The sequence below is a fragment of the Cavia porcellus genome, unplaced genomic scaffold, assembly GCF_034190915.1.
Source record: "Cavia porcellus strain 051 isolate PalLab524CR breed Dunkin Hartley unplaced genomic scaffold, mCavPor4.1 scaffold_25, whole genome shotgun sequence".
Lineage (NCBI taxonomy): Eukaryota > Metazoa > Chordata > Mammalia > Rodentia > Caviidae > Cavia > Cavia porcellus.
Window position 1 is genome coordinate 30,465,308 of NW_026947508.1, and position 23,127 is coordinate 30,488,434.

The following is a 23,127-nucleotide window of genomic DNA, read 5'->3' on the forward strand; positions in this document are numbered from 1 at the left end:
GCTGTCATCATACTTCCAAGTGTTGTCATTTCTGTTATTTTACACCAAATATTTAGAGACTAACCTAAATCCTCTAATACAAATGTGAAAAAGAAAAAAACCATCAAGTGGGCAGTGCCTTTTTTTCTTTCCTTTTTAAAAATTTTTAAATTTGATCCTCAGGTTCACAAGCATGATGGCTGGGTGTTCATGCTCCATGCATGACATGTGCCTCCTTTGAGCCTTGTCACGACATCGGCACATTACCCATCTGACGTAAAAAAAAAAAAAATTTAAAATTTTTTTTTTTTTGTGGGAGCAGGGTCTCTATGTAGTTCAGACTAGCCTTGAACTCATGATGGAGTACAGGTTAGCCTCAAACTCACAGCAACCTTCCTGCCTCAGCCTCCCAAGTACTGAGATTACAGGAACAGGTCACCACCCCTGGTTTCAGCTCCTCATTTCTAAGGGTAGAAAAATATTGTATCAGAGAAGGTAGGAAAGAAAATACAGGATCCTAGTATAAAGATCCTGTCCTAAGGGGAGACATTGTATTACTTCAGCTACCTGTATGTCACTCCGTGAGATTCAAAACCGAACACAGATACACTATCATTCCAGCCAACCCCAGATATATCCATCTATAAGTAACCAGCCTTGCTCGTGACTTTAAAGCCCTGAAAGTGAACACCTCTCCTGCTCAAGGAGAAAGAGCTCTGTGGTCACAGCAACATCAGAATCAGTGGCTGGTGGCACAGAGACTGGTAGCCAAGACGAGGCTGACCTGTACAGCGTGTTGAACGCCTTTTCACAGCCCTGCACATCACACTCAAATGGCTTCTCTTTCGTGTGCACTCGCACATGGATCCTGAGGCTGTAGGAGGTGAGGAAGGCCTTGCCGCAGCCCTCCTGATTACAGACGAAGGTGTACTCTCCTCGGTGAGTCTTCTGGTGGGTGCGCAGGTTGCCTGCTGTGCTATAGGTTCGGGGACAGCCCTCAAAGGTGCACTGGTACCGTTTTACCTGGTGGACAGAGAATACCTCATCAATAGGACAAAAGACTTCAGTTCTCAGGAGATGCAGACATCACAAATGAGTTGGTCGTTTGGTTTTCTCATGCTAGGGCTCCAACTCAGGGTGCTCTACCACTGAGCTACACCCCTAGCTATATACATGTGCAGTCGCGGGGACCAAACTCAGGGCCTTCACAGTGAGCTACATCCCTAACCCGTTTTTTATTTTCCAGACACGGTCTCATTGAGTCACCCAAGATGGGCTCAAACTTGCAATCTTTCTGCCTCAGCCTCCCAGAGTGCTGAGATTACAGGCATGCTCCTTTTCATTTTTTATTCTGGATCTCAATAAATAATCCCCCCTCTCCCATTTTTGAGAAAGGGTCTTACTATGTACTTTAGGCTGGTCTCGAACTCACTATGTAGCCCAGGCTGGCCTTGAACACATACTGATCTTCCTGCCTCAGTCTCTGGAATGGTGTGATTACAGGTGTGCACCACCTCACCTGGTGGACTGCACATGCTTGACCCAAACTGTATTCCTCTTGACTCAGTCTCTCCAAGTGCTAGAATTATAGACATTTTCTTTTTTCTTTCTTTTTTTTTTTTTTTTTCTTTTTGAGACAGAGTCTCACTATGCAGTTCCAACTGGCCTTAAGCTCACTTTGTAGCCCATGCTCACCCTGAACTCACTGCAGTCCTCCTGCCTCAGCCTCCCAAGCTCTGGAATTACACGTGTGTGCCACCACACCTAGCTAGGCATTTTCATATGGGGTATGGGGGCACATGCCTATAATCCTAGCATTTGGGCTGGGGTAGGGGGATCACAAGTTTTAAGGTCAGCCTGAGCTACACAGCAAGTTCGAGACCAGTCTGTCAAAGTGAAACTCTGTCTCAAAAAGGGTGGTAGGGGTGAGGGTCATTATTAACACAGAAAACAATCCTAGCTGCAAAGCAAGAAAACTTCCCGGACCGATAAAAATGAAAAAGACAAAAAAAAAAGCAAGAAAACTTTTTGTTGATTAAATCATACCTAGATAATGCTAATGATTAAGGAGAAAAAATAAGGTTATATGTAGATGATTATTTTAAGTAAATATAAGATGTTTTCAGGCTCTGAAATACATCTACTCTCCAACAGTAAGCATATACCAGTATATCTACCTGTATTCAAATAACATCTTAAGTCAGGCTTGGATTAAAGTCCCAGCTCTGCCATTTAAGGCCTGATTCAACATTTGCCCTCTAATATTCTATCTTGATTAGAAATGACCAATATCACCAGGCCTGGTGGTGCACATCTGTGATCCTAGCACTCAGGGGGCTAAAGCAGGAGGACGGCTACAAGTTTGAAGCCTGGGTTACAAAGTGAGCTCAAGGCCAGCCTGATCTGCATAACAAGACGTTGTCTCAAAAAAACCTAAAAAACAAACAAACAAACAAAGACAAGAGAAATGACCAATGTTACATTAAGTCTAAAATAGTTAACCATCAAACAGTATTTCCCTACAGAGTTTCCACTGTATATTTTTAAGTCTACACTACAATAACAAAACTTTCATGAATTTCTTAGACTATCTGGAGGTGTGGTTTTTTTTAAAGTACCAACCTCTTTGCTTCCTTTCAGCACCATACCTCTTAAAAGGTTAATCCACATGTGGCCACCATTTCCCACAATGCCCATGTATTCCCTGGCCACTGGGCAAACTGGCTTCATTGTATAAAATTCTTTTGAACTGCCTGGTGACCAAAGTCTTTCATCTCTTCCTACCGTCCTGGACTACATGAAAATGTACCCCATTAGCGATGTGCCTTCCTTCTGAAAACTTGTCTTTCACAACAAATCAAAGCACAGAGCACGTTACTTCCTTTTCTGGGATGCTCCTTTCCCTTAATCTTTATGCCTCTCATCCCATAAACCTTCCCTGTACCTATATGGGTGCAGTGGAAGTAGCATCAGATTTGGCAACAGAAGACTGGATTCTGGCACTTATGTTCACTATAATTCTTCTGTTGAGTTATATTAATGTGTAAGACCTTAAGCAAGTTATTTTAGTTTCTGAAACTTTAGGTTTTACTGAGCTACATATCCTTAACCCTTTTCATTGTTTTACTATATTTTTTAAAAAGTATATATGTATGTATTTATCTGTTTTGCAGTCTTGGGGATTCAACCCAGGGCCTTAACACTAAGGCAGGGTCTAAACCACAAGTCCCCTGAGACTAAGCTTGAGTTTGTAATCTTCTTGCCTCAGCCTCCCCGTGTACTGGGATTATAGCACATGCCTCCATGCCCAGACTTTTTTTTTTTTTTTTTTTTTTTGAAACAGGTTCAACTGTGTACTTCAGGCTGGCCTTGAAGATGGCAATCCTCCAGCATCTGCATCTGAATGTTGGGATTACAGGACTATACTACCATATCCAGCCCCAACCCTTCATTTTTATTTTGGGACAGGTTCTCACTAAACTGCCCAGGGAAGACTCAAACTTATTACCTTCCTGCTTCAGCCTCTCAAATAGTTAGAACTATAAGCCTATGTCACTGTGTCTGGCTCACAGTGGTTTGGAGTATAACAAAATGAGATAAAATGTTAGGTGTGGTGCACACCTGTAATCCCAGCACTCAGGAGGCTGAGCCTGGAAGATCACCGTGAGTTCAAGGCCAGCCTGGGCTACATAACCAAGTTCAAGGCCAGCCTGCGTTACATAGTGAGAGCCTGTCTCCAAGACAGAGAGAGAGAGAAAGAGAAAGAGACAGAGACAGAGACAGCGAGAGAAAGAGAACATTTGTAAAAGTACTTTATAAATTATTTGATACTATATATCAAGGTATTACATACTCTTCCATTATAGTCTTTAGCTTTAAAGGGCTTCTCTTTTACCAGTCAGTATGCTACTGTTGGTGATTTTCAAGGTCTATTCTTGCACAAAATCATTAATCCTAACCTCAGTCCAGGCCCAACCACAGTCCCCAATCACGGCACTACGGAACACTGCTGCTGCTGCTCCCAGGCAACATGCTCAATACCCTGTGATATTAAAATGTGAGAAAGAAATTTCTGTCGTTAGGGTGAGCCAGACATGGATAAACTATTACACAATGTGCTGAGCTTCAAACAAGGCGCTTTGGGAATGTAAAAAGCAATCTCTAGTTCCTCGATGAAAGGCTGGGAATAAGTGAAGGCGTAGAAGCCAAGGCACCACTCTGAAATGATACTTTTATTTATTTATTTACTTACTTACTTCCTTAATTCTTGGATGAGCCTTAAAGACACTCCTCAGACAAAGCAGGAAGAAAGAGAATTCCTGGAAGAGGGAAGAACCTGAACATGCAGAGCTCAGTGAGTGTGCTGGTCTAGGGAACCACAAGCACTGGCAGAAGCAGAGACTTGCAGAGGCCGGAGAGAAGACTAAGGAAAATGAGGCTCAGCCACAGGAGTTACACTATCAAGAAACACCGATGGATTTTAGCCCAGAAAATGGCACAACCAGAACAGAAAGAGATGGATGGAAGGATGAGAGGGAGGGAGAGTACAAGAGAAAGCAGTAGAAAGAGAAAGTAGAAGAGAAAGTTCAGGAGAGAGGTGGGAGGAGCCGACTGAGGAAGTGACTGTGCCCAACCTGAGAGATGAAGACCAGAAAAATTAAGAGCAGTGGAGAGGACTGGACAAGGGACAGCGGAGTGTGGAGTGGGGGACGAGGAAGAGAAGCATAGCTGAGATCAAACCCAAGCTCAAGGCTGGATCACAGTTACCAATGTGGGGCTGGGCGGGCGAGGGGAGGAGTTGGGCAAGCAGAAACATTCGGGTAAAGTACACACAGACACAGGCTGCAAGCTAAAGTCTATGGCTGGACCCTTGGGTCCACTGGCAATGGCTGGCTTTACCTATATAGCCAGTCCCAGATGCAAGTCCTGGCTCTGCCACTAACTGTGTAACCTTGGGGAAAATTAAACTCACTAAACCTTGATTTCTCCATATACCAAAGAACGGTCTACTTCTGGGGGGTTATTGCCAGTTTTAAGAATAATCTGTGTGAGGCATTTTAATATCGGCAACTGGCACATAGTAAAAATCCAACAAAATAATAGCTCTTATAAGAGGACAAAGAATAGACCTTGAAAATCACCAACAGTAGCACACTGACTGGTAAAAGAGAAGCCCTTGACAGGAGTGGGAGAAAGGGCTGGGAAAGGAGGCACAGAAGAATGCTACAGAAGCCAAAATGTCAAATGTCGGAGAAAACAAGGAAGATAAGGCCTGGAAAACAACTCAGTCGACAGCTGGGAATGCACTAATGACTCAGCAAGACTGGTTCCAAAGGCATGCTGGGGGCAGAAGTCTGGATTAAAGCACAAGAATGAAAGGGGAAGTGGAGATAAGAGCCTCGAGATGTGTGCAGCTTTGTAAGTGGCTGTCTGTCTGTCTGTCTCTTTCCTTTTCTCTCCCTCCCTTCTTCCCTCCCTTTCTCTCTCCAGGGTCTCACTATGTAGCTCAGGCTGGCCTCAAACTTGCAGTGATCCTCCTGCCTCAGCCTACTGAATGCTGGGATTACAGGGGTGCGCCACCACAGGTTAGTTCTTGAGCAAATTAAGAGGGGAAAAAGTCTGGGAAGAAGCAAGTGGAGGCGCCAGGAACATCCTGTAATCCCAACACCAGGGAGGCTGAGGCAAAACAATTACAAATTCAAAACCAGCTTAGGCTACACAGTAAGACTCATCAGGAAGGAAACAACGGTCAGAGAGACACCCCCACCCCTACCCCCACCCCTCCTTATCTCTTTGGTTCAGCCCCAGTACAACCTTGTGTGGTCTTAGGTCCTTCAGGCCCCGCCACTCGCCTCTCACTGCTTGCCCCTCCCACTGCATTACAGACCTGCTGCACAGACACCTACCTGCTCAACCCCTGGTCTCCAGTCTCTGTCTAGCTTCCCCCGGTCTTGGGTCTCTGTGTGTAGCTTTGAGGTGAGTACTAGAATAATTCTAAAACAGTGTTCCTCACATGCCATCTCTGCTCCGAGGATAGTCTCAATTCCTTAGTCTGATACTCAAGAAGTTTCCCAAGACCTCTGCCACTTTCTGTCACATTATTAGGGGCCCTAAGCCCACAGGAAATAGTACACCTATCCCTACTACAATCTGGAATTCCTGGGCTGGGGACTTAGCTCAGAGGTTCAAGCACTTGCCTGATAACTGCCAGGTTGTGACCCTGGTACCAACACAAACAAACAAACAAAAATGAAACAAAACAAAACAATTTGGCATTCCTACTTCCTGGCCTTTGCTCTTTGCTTTACCTGCTACGGGAAATGCTCAGTGCCTTACCTTGCTTTTCTGAGTCTCTCTCTCTCCCTTCCTTACTACCACAGTTCCAGCCTCACTACCCACAAGGTCTTCTATAATCACTCCTGTGCCCTTTTCTAAAGGTCAGAAATATGTATACCATCCATTTGACACTTGGTGTGCATTGTTAATTACCCTCCCATGTGTATCTTCTGACTTCCCATCAAGAATACAAACTTCTAGCTAGGCTTGATGGTGCACACCTGTAATCCCAGCACTCTGAAGGGCTACGGCAGGAGGAGGCCAGGCTGGGGAACTTTATGAGACCCTGTCCCAAAATTAAATTTAAAAAGGGGTGAGGACATAGCACAATATGAAGTCCCTGGGTTTAATCCAGGTTCACAGAAATAAATATATAAGATTGCAAACTTCTTTCGTGCTGCCAATAGAAATTTCAAAATGATCATTGACCAGTAAAGGAGAACTGGAACTGTGGATTCTGCAATAAAGGAGTCTATGTCTCAATCATAAAGCTTATGACAGCAGTAAAGGATGAGAGCAGACTTTCATTCTTCTGATGCTACGACAGTTGACAACTTCATGAAATGTAATTATAATAAATAATTAACTTCTCCTGTCTCCCTGTCCTGCTCCCATCTGAGTTGCCATACATGGGATGGGGCCAATTCAATGTTCCTTCCTCAAAGGAATTCTGTCCTGAATGTCTCTCATTCACATCCTAATTTATTTTAGGGTTTCACAACTTCCTATTCAATCAGTCTTGTGTATCTGCAAATTCAGCTGACCATAGATTGAAAATGTCAGGAAAAAAGTGCATTTGTACTCAACAGGTACACATTTTATCCTCATCATTATTCCTGAGACAATAGAGGATAGCAACTGTTTATATAGCACCCTACTGTATCAGGGATTTCATCTAAAGATGATTTACAGTAAATGGGAGGATGTCCATAGGTTATATGCAAACAGTAGGACTTGAGCATCTACAGATTTTGTATCCCTACGGGAAGGGAGGATATTCTGAACCAGTTCCCAGTGGATAAAGAGGGATGACCACACTTCTTTAAAGTACAATTAAGATGAGAGCTCCACATGGTGATGCACCCCTGTAATTGCAGCTACTGCAGAGGCTCATGTAGAAGGATCACAAGTTTGAGATCAGCATTGGCAATTTAACAAGACTCTGACTCAAAATGAAAAACAAAAAGGGCTCAGTATAGAGCTCCTTGAGTAATTATACAAACAATATAAGTAAAATATATATATATATATAAAATTGTATAATTTACAACATTATCTTTAGTTGTTGTTACAGGAGTATCTGGAAAACAGCAGGTGCTAAATACGAGTTGACTTCAATGAATGGCTACTTTTCACCTGGATTATAAGCCTCTGACAACAGCGATCATGTTTCACTTGTTCACTGATGACACAGCCCTAGAGAGGAACTTTGTGGAGAAGCAGCATTCTGCTCCACTGACTGACTGACTGACCGACCAACGGACTGACTGACTGCAGTACTGGGGTGAACTCAAGCCCCTCACCTTGAGCTACATCCCAACTCCCCATCTTTTTTGAGACAGGGTCTCACTAAGTCACTAAGTTGCCCAGACTTTTTTGTTTTTTAAGACAGGGTCTCACTACTCACATCGTAGTCCAGGCTGGACTTCATCTCAGATTCGCAGCAGTTCTGCTTCAGCTTCCCAAGTGCTGGGAATACAGCCCTGCACCACCCACCCCTGCCTGAACTGCCCAGATTGAGCTGGAGTTTGTGATCCTCTTGCCTCATTCTCCCAGAGTGGTGGGGTTACAGGTGGGTACCACCATGCTCAGAGTTACGTCTGCTTTATTTTGAGACAGTCTCACTAAATTGTCCAAACTGATTTTGAATTGGTGATCCAACTGTCTCCACCACTACACCCAGCTTCCATTCATAGTTTTTGAATGAATGTACAAATGAACATAACTTGTGAAATTTAAGGCTAAGAAAGTATCAAGAAGGGAATTTAGCTCAGTGGCATAAGCACCTGCCTGGACAAGCATGAGGTCATGAGTTTGATCCCTAGTTACCGCAAAAAGAAAAAAAAAAAAAAAAAGAAAGAAAGAAAGAAAGAAGAGTAAAGAGATGCTAAAGAAGTATCTTCCATTTTAAGTAACTGCCTGGCGTAGCGAGCTTCATTGGAGCACAGAGCAGGAGCCAGCTGGAGAGGCAGTGAGGACCACACACAGCCTGGGCGACGCGTAGGAGAAGACGCAGACCGGGAAGCCTGTGGTTATGAGGAGAATGGACAGGTACTCTGAACAAATGAATAAACTACCTCTTCTGAAGGAATAAGTACAAGCCACACCCTGTCTTTCAGAATTACTTTAAAATAATGCTAAACTTCCCCAAAAGGGAAACCTAACCCTCCTCAAACTGATCAGAACAGGAAGTTGCAAAAAATATGAACACAGGTTTTCATGATTACACAGAGGTGGTTTTACAACATTTGGTACCTTTAGATACAATAAGGGTTTAAAAAAAAGAAATAAATAAATGCAGTAAAGCTTAGCATTGATGTATTCAAAAACTTATGTTCCAGACATTATACTATGCTTGGTGCTAGGAATACAGAAATAAAACAAGAAACAAAAATGCCCATTCTTTCAAGGAGTTCAAAATGAAAAGAATCAAACAGGTAAGAACAATATGGGCTGAGAAGCTGCCCTGGTAATGGATGTTCAGCACACAACAGAAATATACAGAAGAATGTAACTGAGACCTAGGATAACAAGGAAAGGCTTCTCCGGGAAGTGAACCTAGCTGATTAATTTAAAGACTTCCGGAAGGGGTGACACATAATTAGTTTGGTTATCAAACTGAATTAAAAGTATCTATAAATTGGACATGGTAGCACTCACCTATAATCCAGTACTGTGGGAGACTGAGGTAAGAGAATCAAAACCTGGAGCTCTCTGGGCAACTTAGTGAGAATGTGTCTCAAAAACAAACAAAACAAAAAACTGCCCAAGGTTGTAGCTCAGTCAGTAGGACTCTTCCTCCTCCAAAAGTGTAGCTATTGTATGAGTACATCACCGAAGACTGCACTCCACATAAAGAAAACTTATGTCTCCAGCAGAGCCTAAGGCTCTAAACAGGACTAACTTTCTGCAGGGCCTCAGGCAGCTGCTGATCACTATGCTCAGGAGCACAGTGGGAGCACAGGTGAGGCTCACTAAAGCTGGACTCTAATGCTACTATGGGCAGGAAGCATGAGTATTCACAAATCTGATATGTGATTTACAAAGTATTCTGAGCAGTGTTAAACCACAGAAATATTTAACATTGATGACTGACGTTAAATCAACAGAATCAGAAGAGGAAAGGTACTACAAGATAAGCAAAGTGAGAAAGTAAACACTGAAACTCCAAAAGACAAAAGTTTTCAAAACTTAGGAAAAGGCCAGGTACAGTAACATGCACCTATAATCTCACCCTCAGGAGGCTGAAACAGGAGGATTGAAAGTTCAAGGCCAGCCTAAACTACATAACAAGGCCCAGTCTCAAAATAAAACAGCCAGGCACAATGGCACACAGCTCTAACCTGATCACTAAGGAGGCTGATGCAGGAGGACTGCCACAAATTTGAGGCCAGCCTGGGGTCCACAGTGAGTTGAAGACTAGTTTGAACTACACAGTGAGAACCTGTCTCAAAAAACCAAAAACAAACTAAATAAAATTAGGAAAAGAAAAAAAGGTCAGGCTTCTGTTAGAAAAAAAAGTGAGACAGCCTGGAAGAACTAGGTTCTACATGTATCTGCAGTCCCGACTCAGCATGGAGTATGATCTTGACTGTCTAGCAGATGAACACTCTCCCAAAGGCTGAATCTGACTATGACTACAGGAACTATCTTGGCTCCCCATCACTAGCCGCTTCCTTTCCCTCTCCCTGATATCAAAACTGCTCCCCATCTTGGAAATGATTTCTCTGCTACTCTGCAATGGACAACCAAAATGCTTGATTGAATCAGAAACATAAGAGCTCTGAAATGACCCCATTTTTTCCAGCTTCTGCCACTACAGTAGATCCATGGCTTCATTTCCCGGCGCTGTTCCCAGCCATACCTCAGTGCCCTACTCCTACAGAACTAGTGACACCCTGCTGCCCTGCTTCATTTCTCAGCCTTGTTCACAGTCAACAGGTATGAGCATCTGATTATCCTGTCTTTGCTACCCGCCTGGTCCTTGAAGTCCAAGAGAGATGAGAACAAGGATAAAAGATTACTTGTGGCAAAGACTGGTGTTCACAGAACCCTTAGAAGGACCACGAATGTCCTCATTTTGAAACACAGCTATAAATGATGGTTTGAATTCCACAGTGGTGTTACTATAACAGTTCAGCTAGTTAGGAACTACTGAGTCTTCTACGGGCTACCCTGAAATCCAACCACAATTTCTAACCTTGTCTCAAGGAAAAAATGTTTACTAAGAGTTCCTAACAAAGAACATTTTGATCTCTCCTTCAACTGGATTTACCTCTACACCTCTGAGACAACCACGGGACCTGTGAGGAAAAGAAAGCAAATGAACAGCTAAGCATGGTGGCCTGTGCCTGTAATCCCAGCAGTCGGAAGACTAAGGGAAGATCACCACAAGTTCAAGATCAGCATGGGCTAACGGCCAGCCAGTAACTCTGTCTCAAAAAAGAAAAGAAAAGAAAAAAGAAAGCAAACATTTACTAAACAACTACGAAGAGCAACTTGCCCATGGCCACACAGCAAGTACAGACCAGAAAAAAAGATGAAACCCAGGTTAAAACTACCTTTACGGAAGAAACAGTTTTAAGAATAAGTTTGATTTATGGGCCAAGGATATAGCTCAACAGCATATCAACTGCCTGACAAGTGCAAGGTTGTGAGTTTGATTCCCAGTACAAAAAAAAAGAAAGAAAAGAGTAAATTTGATTCAAATGAGAGAAAAATACACTAAAGTTCAAGCTTCTTTCCGATGTCTCACAATAGTAAAATGTTAGCAATACCTACTATGCACAGCCTATGCAAATATGAATTTGAGAACTATCCTTATAGCACTGCACCAAGTTTGAAAACATTATATATATAAAACCAACCTTATCCCTTTCCTAAGCCTGTGGGCCTCTGTAACAGAAATGGTGATGTCAGAAGATGCAAACACCAGATATCACAGGCATGTAGGGAACACACAGATTAAACCATTTCATACAGCAGCAAGGAGAAAATGCATCCTATTCTAGATTCCTACAGAACCTCATACATACAGGTACTATCAGTTGCCCTATTAGACCCCAAACCTTCAGAACAGGGACTATTTTTTGATTTTGGGGTTGTTTTTGTTTTTGTTTTGTATTTTGCTTGTTTGTTGTCATTTTCAGACAGGGTTTCCCTGTGCAGTTCAGGCTGGCCTTGCGCTCACTTCATAGCCCAGGCTGGTCTCAAACTCCCAATGATCCTCCGGCTTCAGCCTCCCGAGTGCTTGGATTATAAGCATACACCACCTTGCCTGGCTTGGGACTATTTCTTTGTACTTCCTGATATTTAACAATGAGATAAATCAAAAGTTGGGGAGCTGGATGTGGTGATGTTCCCTGTAATTCCAGCGCAGGATGCTGTGATAGGATTGCCATAAGTATGAGTTCAAGGCCAGCCTGAAATGCATAACAAGACCCTCTCTAAAAAACACACAGAGAAAACAAAAAGCATGGGGAAAAAGTGAATAGACCCTAAACTCTAGACTTTCAAACAGTCAGTCTCTGTCCATTCTGAATGGCGATTCCATGGGAGTTCAGAAGACCTGTCAAGAACAGTAATCACCTCATGCAAACAGTGGAAGTGGGTGGCTCCCCTCAAGAGTCAGCAACACCCTGGTTTGTCTCAGTGCCCTGCCAAAGGGATTTATATTGCAGAATGAGATTGGAATGAGGTCTTCCTGCATAAAGGACATCTTTGAGGAAAAGCTTCAAAACACTGGAATCAAATTTGCCCCTTTAGTCTCATACTAAAAATTTGTCAGTTTTTAAAAAAAACTGCTGGGGATGGTGGTACACAACCAGTAATCCTAGTACCCGGGAGGCTGAGGCAGGAAGATTACCATGAGTTCAAGGTCAGCGTGAACTACAAAGCAAAACTGTCTAAAAACAAATTTAAACTGGTGATATAGCTCATTGGTAAAGCACTTGCTTGGTATGAATGAGGCTCTGGGTCAGTCTTTAGCACTGGAAGAAAAAACTATGGGGGGGGGGCGACCAAAAGAAACCTTTTGGAATATAACTGACCACTAACTCATTCAAGATGTGCCTCGAAACAATGCAGTGGCAGCTCAATTCACAAAGCATCACTGTAACTGCTTCTTGTTAGAAAATGATACTCTTGTACTCAGGAGGCTAGGGCTACAGGATCACTGAGTTTGAGGCCGCCCTGACCTACACAGTGAGTTCAAATCAACTTGAACTACACAGTGAGACCCTGTCTCAAGAAAGAAAGAATGAAAGAAAGAAAGAAGAGAAAGAGGAGGGAAGGAGGAGGTAAGAATGAAGCTGAGCATGGTGGTATATGCCTATAATCTCAGCAGTTGGGAGGCTGAGGTAGGAGGATCTTTCTAAGTTTGAGACCAGCCTGGGCTACTCAAGGCCAGCCTGAACTGCATAGGAAAATCTATATCAAAAAGACCAAGGGGCTGGGGATTTAGCTCAGCGGCATAAGCGCCTGCCTTGCAAGTGCACAGTTGTGAGTTCGATCCCTGATACCGATTAAAAAAAAAAAAAGAGACAGAGTGTGAAATGATATTCCTTCCATCAGTGCATCAGGTTTGGTGTATGATTTCAAGATTTGTTTGTTTTTTTTTTTTTTTTTCGTACCAGGAACTGAACTTGGGACCTTACGTTTGTCATGCAGGCACTTATGTCACTGAGCTACAACTCCAGTCTTCTTTTTTCTTCTTAGGTGATTAGTAGCAGAAAAGTGTGAGCCATGGAGGACAAGATATATTCACCAGTGTGAGTCAAAGCAAGGTAACTGCAGTCCTGGCAGGTTCTCGGGAAGGGTACAGATGCAAGAGAGTTGGGAAAACATGGGCTGCATGAAATAACGAAGGAACAGCTGTTCAGAAAGCTGAAGAGCCGAACCTTAAGAATGCTTTTGACTGGAATTTCTCAAAGCTACCAAATGTTTTACTGCAGCAGTAAAACATTAAGTCTAAGGATCTGAAATGTGAAAATAGAATGACAAGTGGCCCTTGCTAGGAAAAGACAGAACCTGTGGCAAGGTTCTAGTTGGTTTATTTTTGCACTAGACAAGCATGAGGAAAAAAAAAAAAAAAAAAAAGAGTTAAGCCAACTCTATACCAAGGGAAACAATAGAACAATAAAGAGTAAACAGGAAAATCAGGCTAAAATTTGACTCAGAAAGTAAGCTGCTTAGGAAGCTAAGAAGACTAGTTATCAAATTATAAGATTTTTAAAGGGTAACCCTTTACATAGTGATGTAAGAAAAAAACTAATGAGAGGACAAGCACATGTCTGTGATCCCACTGGAGACACCAAAGCAGAAGGGTCACAATTTCCAGGCTAGCCTGAGTAAGAACCTGCCTCAAAAATTAAAAAGTGGCTGAGGATGTAGCTCCGTGCAATACTGGGTTCAACGTCAGTACAACCAGAAAAGAAAAGAAAAGAAAAAAAAAGCAAACCAAAGAAAAGGAGTGAGGGCAGTAAGGTGGTTAAGAACTCATGGGCATCGACACCAGTTTCTTCAAGCCAGGCAAATGGATTAAATGTCAAAATAAAATCACTAAAAAAATTAAAAATAAAAAAAGAAAGAAAGCAAGAAACAGAAAAAATAAATAAATAAAATCACTGTCAAATAAAACACTAAGGTAAGACAGTGCTCCAGGAGGGAAAGGCTCCTGAATATCTAGTCATTAGGCAAGATTTCAGAGACTACTCAATTCGGTAGGCATCCCTGTAATCCCACCACTTGGAAGTCTAAGACAGGAGGATTGCTATGAGTTCAAGGCCAGTCCCAACTACATAGTAAGACCCTGCCTCAAAAAAAAAAAAAAAAAAATTCCATTTTTGTCAGGAGTGGTGATGTATGTTTGTAATCCCAGCACTGGGGGGAGGGGCTCAGGCAGGAGGATCGCAGGAGTTTGAGGCCACGCTGTGCTAAATAATGAGTTCAAGACCAGCCTAGACTGCACAGTGAAATCCTGCCTAAAAAACAAAAAACCAATCCCTGATCACTCCTTCTCAAATTTCCAAGTTTAAGCTCATCATGGACAATTTAACAATTTAGTGAGACCCCGTCTCAAAAGTAAAAATAAAAATGGACTGAGTATAGTTCATTGTGAAGGCCCCGGGGTCAATCTCTTACTGCAAAAATATAAAAAATAAATAAATAGCCAGCTAGCCACACTTGACACTTCCTGCTTCCTCATGACCCATTTCTTCATCATTCAGACTTCAGCCTCCAGTGTCTCCTGAGAACCTTCTTAGGATGTGCACTGGCTGGCTCAACTCCCCTGCAGGGTCACACACAAATATTCACTTCACTCTTCCCTTGGCTTCATAACTCTGCGTTCCACCCATTTCTTTGAGTTCTGTAATCACCTCCGGTTCCTCTTTCTCTTTTCGACACTTAAATTCTCAGACCAATTCTTATTTTTCCTCAAGTAAACTGTCTATAGTCCAAATGACTGTCCTTTCATTGATCCACAATTCTAATACCCTATCATTTCCTTGATTTCAGATTCATGTTTCCAATAGGCATTCAACTTGTTCTTGTCACTTTTCTCCAATGACTAACATTTAATGTATTCTTACCAAAATCATCAATTTCCCCACCAAGTATTTCCCTCTTCCTGTCTTGATTCCTGCTAATGGAATCACCATTTAAGGAGTGGGAGGTGGAGCGTAGGGCACAGTTAGCCACTTTCTCCTCAGCATGCAAAAAGTCTGAGGGTGATCTGAATATGGGACCACAGTTGACTCTTAACTACTTAATTCTTTGCCAGCTCTATCAGTCGCTGTGTAAGAGACAAAACCACAAATTCAACAAACCTGGAGAAATGGACTAAACTTTTCAATCAACATGATTCAAAACCTTTGAATCACAACCAAGTCATGGCTCATTACTCAAATTCTAACAACATACAAAGTTTTCTCATACCTCTATGAAAGCTTCTCATTCCTTCATCAGAATTAAATGAAACCCCAATCTTACATTTAATGTCTTTTTTTGGTTTGTTTTTTGTTTTTTGACAGTCTACTGTGTAGCTCAGCCTGACCTTGAACTCACAGCAATCCTCCTTTGTCAACCTCCCAAGTCCTGGGCGTACACATGCCACCATGTCTACCTTGAAAGTGTCTTCTGAGCCGGGCGTGGTGGCTCACACCTGTAAGCCCAGCACTCGGGAGGCTGAGGCAGGAGGATCGTTGGGAGTTCAAGACTAGCCTAGGCTACACAAAGTCAGCTCAAGACCAGCCTGAACTGCATAGCAAGACCCTGTCTCAAAAAAGACCAAAGGAAAAAAAAAGTGTCTTCTAATTGGGCACTGGTCTTCACCTTCTCTTACCTCCAAGCAACTTCTGCTAGAGCACTTTTTAAAAATGCCACTCTAATTATACTGTTCCCTGGTTTCTCACTATTTGTAGAATTGTCCAAACCCTTAGCATGCTATCACACTGCCATTCAAGTTTAGATGTCTGCTATCTCTCAATCCTTATCTCCTACTACTCCCTATGCTCTAGTCCAAGGGTCACTATAGCCATTAGGCCAAATCCAGCACACTGCCTAGTTTTGTAAATAAAGTTTTATCAAAACATAACCATGCTCATACACTTACATACTATCTATCATTGCTTTTGTAATATAATAGAAAAGCTAAGTAGTTGCAACAGGGCCATATGGCCTGCAAAATGTAGAGTGTTTACTATTCACTGCTTTACATAAAAAGTGTACTGACAGTGTTCTAACAGAATAACTGGCTGCTCCCTGAAAACTGCATGTGTTTCCCACCTTCATGTATTTGCTCATGCAGTTCCTGTCTCTTGGAAGGACACTAGCTTTTCCCCTAAATTATATACATTCTTCAAGTAATATAAATACGTACTTTAAAAACAAACAAAAAAAGGGGCTGGGGATTTAGCTCAGTGGCATAAGCGCCTGCCTTGCAAGCAGGCAGTCGTGAGTTCGATCCCTGGTACCGAGTAAAAAAAAAAAGCTCAAATCCTACATTTTTCATAAAGACTTCCCTGATCCAAGTGATATACCTCTCTTCCGCATTTTGCCACTTATGTCTAATGTTATGATTACTCACAAATATATTTCAACTTCAATACTGTAAATTGCCATAGTCATTTGCAACCTCATACAGTGTAACAACACTTTGCTTTATAAATGGTTGTTGAGTTGAAACAAACCCCTATAAGCTTAAGTACCAGGCTGAAACCAGTGTTGTATTATGTTGTGTTGTGTCGTGTTTTTTGAGGTAGGTGCACACTCCTCCTACTTCTGCCTAGTAGGGAGAGATTCTTAAGCTTTACATACAGGTCTCCACATTCAATTGCACAAGACTTGACAGCTACACTCAAAAGAATAAGAGAGGCAGGATTCCTCAATCACAGCACTGCTAAAATTTTGGTATAGATAATTCTCTGTCACAAGAGCCATCTTGTACACTGTAAAATGTTTATAATACCATCTTTAGCCTCTACCCGCTAGATTCCAATAGCAACTTCCCAGGGTAAAAATCAAAACTGTCTCCAGACATTAGCAAATACCTTCTGGGGGGCAAAATTATCCTCAATTGAAAACCACTATTTCAGTGGTTTCCAACAGAAGCTAACAGTAAAATGTTGTTGATAACACAGACTATGTAGTAATTGTGGTACCATGTCCAGACTAAGAGATAGGCAGACTAAGAGATAGTGCTGACTGATTCACACTTTCAAAGGTGTGCTCAATTCTGAATTTTAAAAGGACTTTAAAAACTGAAATTCATTCAATTAAAGGTGACAAAGCCACTGAGGGCCTGGAAGAAAATGCTGTAAGAGGGATACTTAACCAAATGGAGGTGGTCAGTCTGTACCAGAGATGGTAGTCCATATTGGTAGCCCATGATCTTTTACACATCTGAAGGGCCGTCCTATGGGAGGAAGGTTACTCAGGAAGACAGATCTAGACCCACTGGGCAGCACTGCTGGATGCTGATTTTGCCTCTGTATAAGCAAAAGCTTTCTAACAATCAGAGTGAGCCAAGAGATGTATTGAGCTAAGCTATGAAAGACTATGTTCTTGTCACCGTGGAATTGTTCAAGCACAGGCCAGCAAACTAATGTCAGAGATCTGTAGAAAGATTCCTGCATGAGATGGGAGCTGAGACAAGATGGTGTCTCTAAAGTTCCTTCTAGCTCCGAGTCTAAGGTTAGAAAAAGAAAATTCAAATGCCATGAACAAGCTATATACATAAGCCATATGAAATTTTAATACCTTAATTACAGCAAAAAAGAAAAATATTTTCCTAACCTCTATTTCTGTTTTGTAACATCTTACATTTAGCCCCAGCACTTTAACTACCAGTGACCTATTTAGTCTAATTAACTTACAAAGTTAATTAGATTCCAGCCTAAGTTTACCACTACCTTTAAACAGTAACTTGTAGTCCATTAATTATCACCAGTACAATTTGTAAAATATTTTACAGTTTTCAAAACAAACTGACATATATTACCTTACTCACATTATCCAAACATGAACAAGACAACTTATTTCAGCTAACCTACATTCGAGACATGTCTCTTGCTTGAATTTCTTATAAGAGGCTAGCCTTTATTATTCATTAAACATTCATTAAATTAATAAAATATATTCCAGTAGATATCCATCTCCAAAACAAATCATTTATACACAACCCAGAGATAAGCTAAATTCAAATATTTTGTTATTAGGTAAGTCAAATTTAGTTATTTCAGCATCAGAAACATGGATTTACTTCTGTGAAATTTCCACTTTATTTATGATTTGAGGAAAATTTAAGATCATTTATATTCCTAAATTTCAACATGGACATACAATCAAAAAGTTCAAGAAAGCAAACACAACTAAACATGAAGTATATGTGCTATAGTTGACAAGCAAAACCACCATAGGCACTACACCCAGTGTCTCCGTTACTACCCAGTTAAAATTGTCAACGAGATTCACGTAAGGAGTCGCCCCAAACCAAAACAGGGCCCCAGCCACTGCTTTACTTACTTCTTTACGTTTTGTTTCTGGACATTCCGACTGCAGAGTAAGAGTTGCACCTTCAATATTTCTTGGCATGGGTGTGGAACCAGGGTTTATAGTCAAATGAATCTGATCAGGTGAGATAATGTGTTGCACATAACCCTGGGACATTGCTTCCTGATCTATTAGATGGAAGCCCTCTTCACCCCCTACTAGAAAAGGCAAGTGTTCTCCACATTGTCCATCATCATCTTCATCCTCCAAAGTGCCAGGATCCTGCTCAATAAGGACAGTGGTCCTATCATAAACAGTTCCAGATGAGGAAGGCACCAGTCCGTTTGTATCCACAAACCTGAGCATCTTGTCATCTTCCTCTGCCTCAAAGAAGATGATGTTGTCGTCTGGACTGTGTTCCCCCATGATGCAATCGTGCTCAGCCCAATTGTGAGAAATGGAAAGGTAATGACCTTTCTGAAATAGAGAAACCCAGAGTCAGAGCCACACCACAAGACCCACTGACCTCCCCAGAAACCTTAACACTCATTTTCTCTCATTTAAAAAAAAAAAAGCCAAAACAAATGAAAAAAATCATCAATAATTTTTTAACTTTAACTTTGATACAATCAAATCAATCTTAAGGAAAAACAATGCTTTTTTCCCAAAAAAAATCTAAGGAATAAGTAGCAGTTTATGGCTTTCTAAATGTGTTCATCAGTACCTAAAGAGAACAAAAGAACAAACAGAACAGTGGTTGCTTCAAGGCTGAGTTGCTTTAAATCTGAAAGTATGGTTATTCCACTCACATCATACTATGGTGCTGTACACAATATGTCATGTAGCCTATGACAGAAGAAACATGGCTCTGGATAAAAGTCAGTCACCTACTAATCCTGGCTTTGCCCTTCATTATCTATGTAACTTTTCTTTTTTCTTTCTTTCTTTCTTTTTTTTTTTTTTTGGTATCAGGGATCGAACTCACGACCTCGAGCTTGCCAGACAGGGGCTTCTACCACTGAGCTAAATCCCCGGCCCCTTATGTAACTTTTCTATGCCTCATTTTTCTTTCAAAGTGGTGATAAGGAGTAAAGTAGGGTATGGAAGGCACAATGTCTGACAAATAGAGGAACAGATGTGGATTCCTCCCCTCCCTCCTAGAACAAATGTTTCGGTTTCTGGGCTAGTCCCATAATGCACATCTAATGAAGATAATTTTAATTTAATTATTTACTAAAACGATATGGTAGCCAGGCAGAGTGGTATATGCCTGTAAACCCAAGCCTTGGGAAGCTGAGGCAGAAAGATCACTGAGAGTTCAAGGCTAGCCTGTGATACATAGTGAATTCAAGACCATGCTGAACTACATAATGAGACCGTCTCAAAAATAAATAAATAAAATAAAACTACATGGTATGGATTACAAAGTATGCTTGTATACTGAGCTCTCTGGCTTTAGAAAACGCTCCTACACTGACACTTGCTTGGAGTTCAGAAAATGTCAGCTAAATCAATGAAAAGACGCACAGTTACACTGTTTTGTGAAGAAATAGTCTCTTGGGAAGACACACTCCCTTGGAGAAAATACCAAATTTGAGGTATTCGTGGTCTGAAATAGTGATTCCTCCGTCATCTGCGAACACACAGGTTCTACAAATGTGGGTTTGACAGGTAGAACATAATTTAAAAATAATTAGCACAGCACTTTTAGTTTTCAGTCTGGCTTTGTACTTTATCTTTCTCTTCAGCTTAGGGTTTCAAAGTGAGCCTTTACGGAGCAAGGTGTTAGAGAGGTAGTTACCAGTCAAGGGATTTGATCCGGGAGGAACCGGCCCGACCCCTTGCTCTGGCTTACGCAACCCCACAGATGCATATTTCGCTGCCTCTGAGAGGAGAGATAAGAGGACTGAAGGCCCAATGGGCTGCCCCGGCACATTCGGCGGCAACGCGGAGACCAACTGTCCGAAACAAACACGACCAGGTTTGAGGATGGCCAACGAGGAGTGCGAACGGAGCACCCTTGAGGAGTCTAGGGAGAAGAACCTGTCTAGAATGGTCCCCAGTCCAGGACTACGTGGGAAAATCCTAAAACAGGCCGGGGGGCTACCAGTTGGGCGAAGAGGGGCAGGGTCCGGGTCTCCATGGAGACAGGAAAGGGGGGCTGGATACCCATCCCCATGGAAACGGAGGAGGGGTGGGGTCCCTACAGAAAGCTGACTGGGGTCTCTACTGGAAATTGCTTCAGGAGGGAGTCTAAGTCCCGCGCCCCTCGGGAAGTCCCAGCCCAAGCCGAGTCTAGTTTCGCCTTTTACCTCCGCGGCTCCCGGCAACGGCGGCGGCAGCAGCTTCTCCCCACCCCAGCGGCACCATGATTGCCCCCACCTTTCCTAACGTCACTTCCGCTTCCGCTTTCCGGAGGAAGGAGGAGACAGCCACTCCACCTCTCTCTGGCGCTCCTGGTTGGCTTCCGCGCTCTGGGGGCTGAGCCCGAGCGTCCAATTAGCGAACTGCAGGGGCGGGGTGAGCCGCAGGGCGGGGCAGGGCGGCCGGAGACGTAGCTGGCGCTGTGATCTCTGGCTGTACCGGGAAGCGCCTTGGTTTTCGCCGACGTGCGCAAGGAAGAGGGCGACTCCCGACTACAAATACGAAATAGCGTCAGCCTAGTTTGCACCACGACTGTAACGGAAAGGACGCCAGTTAGCCATCACATTCCCGGCTTGGGTACGCCAGGGGCGAAGCTGTTCCCGGCCTTCTTCCTCAACGACCCCAACGCCCCCTTGTCACCCAGCAAAGTTAACAAGACAGGAAGGTCCAGGAACTCGAGCATTCCAGGCCCAACCACACGTGACGTTACTATCTGTTCCCTTCTCAACACGTTTCCTAAAACGCCCAGTTTTGTGTCTCCTTTTACACCTGCCTACCCTGGCCGCTCCAACTTTTCTCCCCTGCGGAGGATTCTCCCGCCCAAGTCAGGCAACGCCACCTACTGGTCACTCCCTTTCAACTTCACATTCACCCTGTTGGTCCATCTCTTGAATCACTAACTACACTGCTGAGAAGCAGTGGCATCCTAAAGCCCAACAAGCAATTTTGTGCATCTTTTCTAAGTTCCTGTAAGATCTGTTAGGTCCTCTCAGCAGCTGTTTTTCCCGTGAATTACTTCTAATATTGAGACAATCCCTGGAGACTACAGTTCAGGCCATGGCCCACCATCTCTCACTTGGAAAATGGGATGAATATTATCCACCAGATTGCTGGGCATTTGTCTCTTTGATTTCTGATCAGCTGTCTCAATGCTTAAACCACAGAGGCCCAACTGTCAAAGAATGCCATCTCTTAAGAAAAAAAACACAACAACCACTGTTAAAAATACATTTATCATTAAAATATATTACATACATGGAGGAGATGCATAATACACAGTTTGGAGGATTTGCTGGCCTAGACATTCTCACTTGCTTTAGCGGAACAGGCATTTCTTCACTGTTTTCAACTTTAAGCCACTGTACTGCTCTCCCTAGCTGAGTGACCAGCCTCAGAATTACTGAGCTGTATCTGAAGAGGAAAGGGGTAGCGTTTCCATATGCATGAATACACATCCTCAGACTGGCCAATGGAAGCCTAAACAGTGGCTGACGCTTATTTATCCAGGACTGTCCACCTGAACTCTTGAAGTCTGACTCATTTTTCTTTTAGGACTTCAACGTTTATTCAAATATCTGATTGTAAAGAGCTCAGCCCAGGCTACATGGATGGCATTAACTATGCCCTGGAGCAAGGCTGAATGAGCATAAATAGTCATTTTCTTTCTTTTTCTGAGTCTATGTATTCCAAATGGCCTTGAACTTGCTAGGTAGCCCAGGTTGGCATTTAATTCATGATCCTCCTGCCTCAACCTCCCAAGCTCTGGGATTATGGACAACACCACACCTGGCCTAAATTTTGTAAAATAATAAAGAATTAATAGAAACTGTATTAACTAAAGTTGAACACCAAATGTCAGTTTTATTGTGGTAGATTTCCCCCACGTCTTCACAAGTCAGCACTGAGCATTCTAACCGATGGCAGGATGGGGGAGGTCTTGGCTCAGGAATCAGGTAGCTGCCATGCTTGCTTCCAGGTGGGTTCGTATCATCTTAAGGCATCACTTGAGCTGAGACCAGAGGGGCTGGCAATTGGCTGCTTCCAGTAAAAAAAGGACGAGATGGAGAGGTTCAGAGTGTGTTGCAGAGAAACTGATGAATAAACTCTTGAGCCTTCTTCTTATCTGCCATTTCAAGATTTTGGTGACCAGCTGGGTTTCGAAGCAATAAACTGCTAAATATGCTTGCTATATGAAAAGAAAAGAAAACAAATGATTCAGCAATACAGACAGTATTACTTATTCTTATGTTTTTAGGAGCAGAGAAGCAGATACCAAAGAACAGTATTTTCTGCTTTGAAACACACAAAGCAAAAAATTACTTGAGTGTAAACTTTGCTCAGAGCTTAAAATTTAAATCCTACTGTAATAAGCCCAGGCAGGACCCTCCTCAATCTCTTGTCTCATAATGAACCATTTTACAGAGATGCTTTCTAGACACTTACTTTGCTGGCTACTTA

The 23,127-nt window shown here is 42.6% G+C and overlaps 2 protein-coding genes and 1 non-coding gene across 6 annotated transcripts in view; 1 reads left to right on the top strand and 2 right to left on the bottom strand.

Moving 5' to 3' along the window:
* Mtf1 (metal regulatory transcription factor 1) overlaps positions 1 to 20,934 on the bottom strand; it is a 47,906-nt gene extending 26,972 nt beyond the window's left edge. For both annotated transcript variants that reach the window (XM_013142320.3, XM_005008612.4), the window contains exons 1-3: positions 20,838 to 20,934; positions 18,559 to 19,002; positions 764 to 1,002 (exon numbers count right to left, since the gene is read on the bottom strand). In XM_013142320.3, the coding sequence (XP_012997774.1) occupies positions 764 to 1,002; positions 18,559 to 18,951 (632 nt within the window). In that variant the 5' untranslated portion in view covers positions 18,952 to 19,002; positions 20,838 to 20,934. The remainder of the gene's footprint in view (positions 1 to 763; positions 1,003 to 18,558; positions 19,003 to 20,837) is intronic.
* On the top strand, positions 155 to 256 carry LOC111754148 (small nucleolar RNA U13). Its single transcript, XR_002788858.1, has one exon. It is a non-coding gene; the product is annotated as a small nucleolar RNA U13 (small nucleolar RNA).
* A 949-nt stretch (positions 20,935 to 21,883) lies between the features above and the next one.
* Inpp5b (inositol polyphosphate-5-phosphatase B) overlaps positions 21,884 to 23,127 on the bottom strand; it is a 57,711-nt gene continuing 56,467 nt past the window's right edge. For all 3 annotated transcript variants that reach the window (XM_013142326.3, XM_023560937.2, XM_063236112.1), the window contains one exon: positions 21,884 to 22,855. In XM_013142326.3, coding sequence (XP_012997780.1) covers positions 22,740 to 22,855 — 116 coding nt within the window. In that variant the 3' untranslated portion in view covers positions 21,884 to 22,739. The remainder of the gene's footprint in view (positions 22,856 to 23,127) is intronic.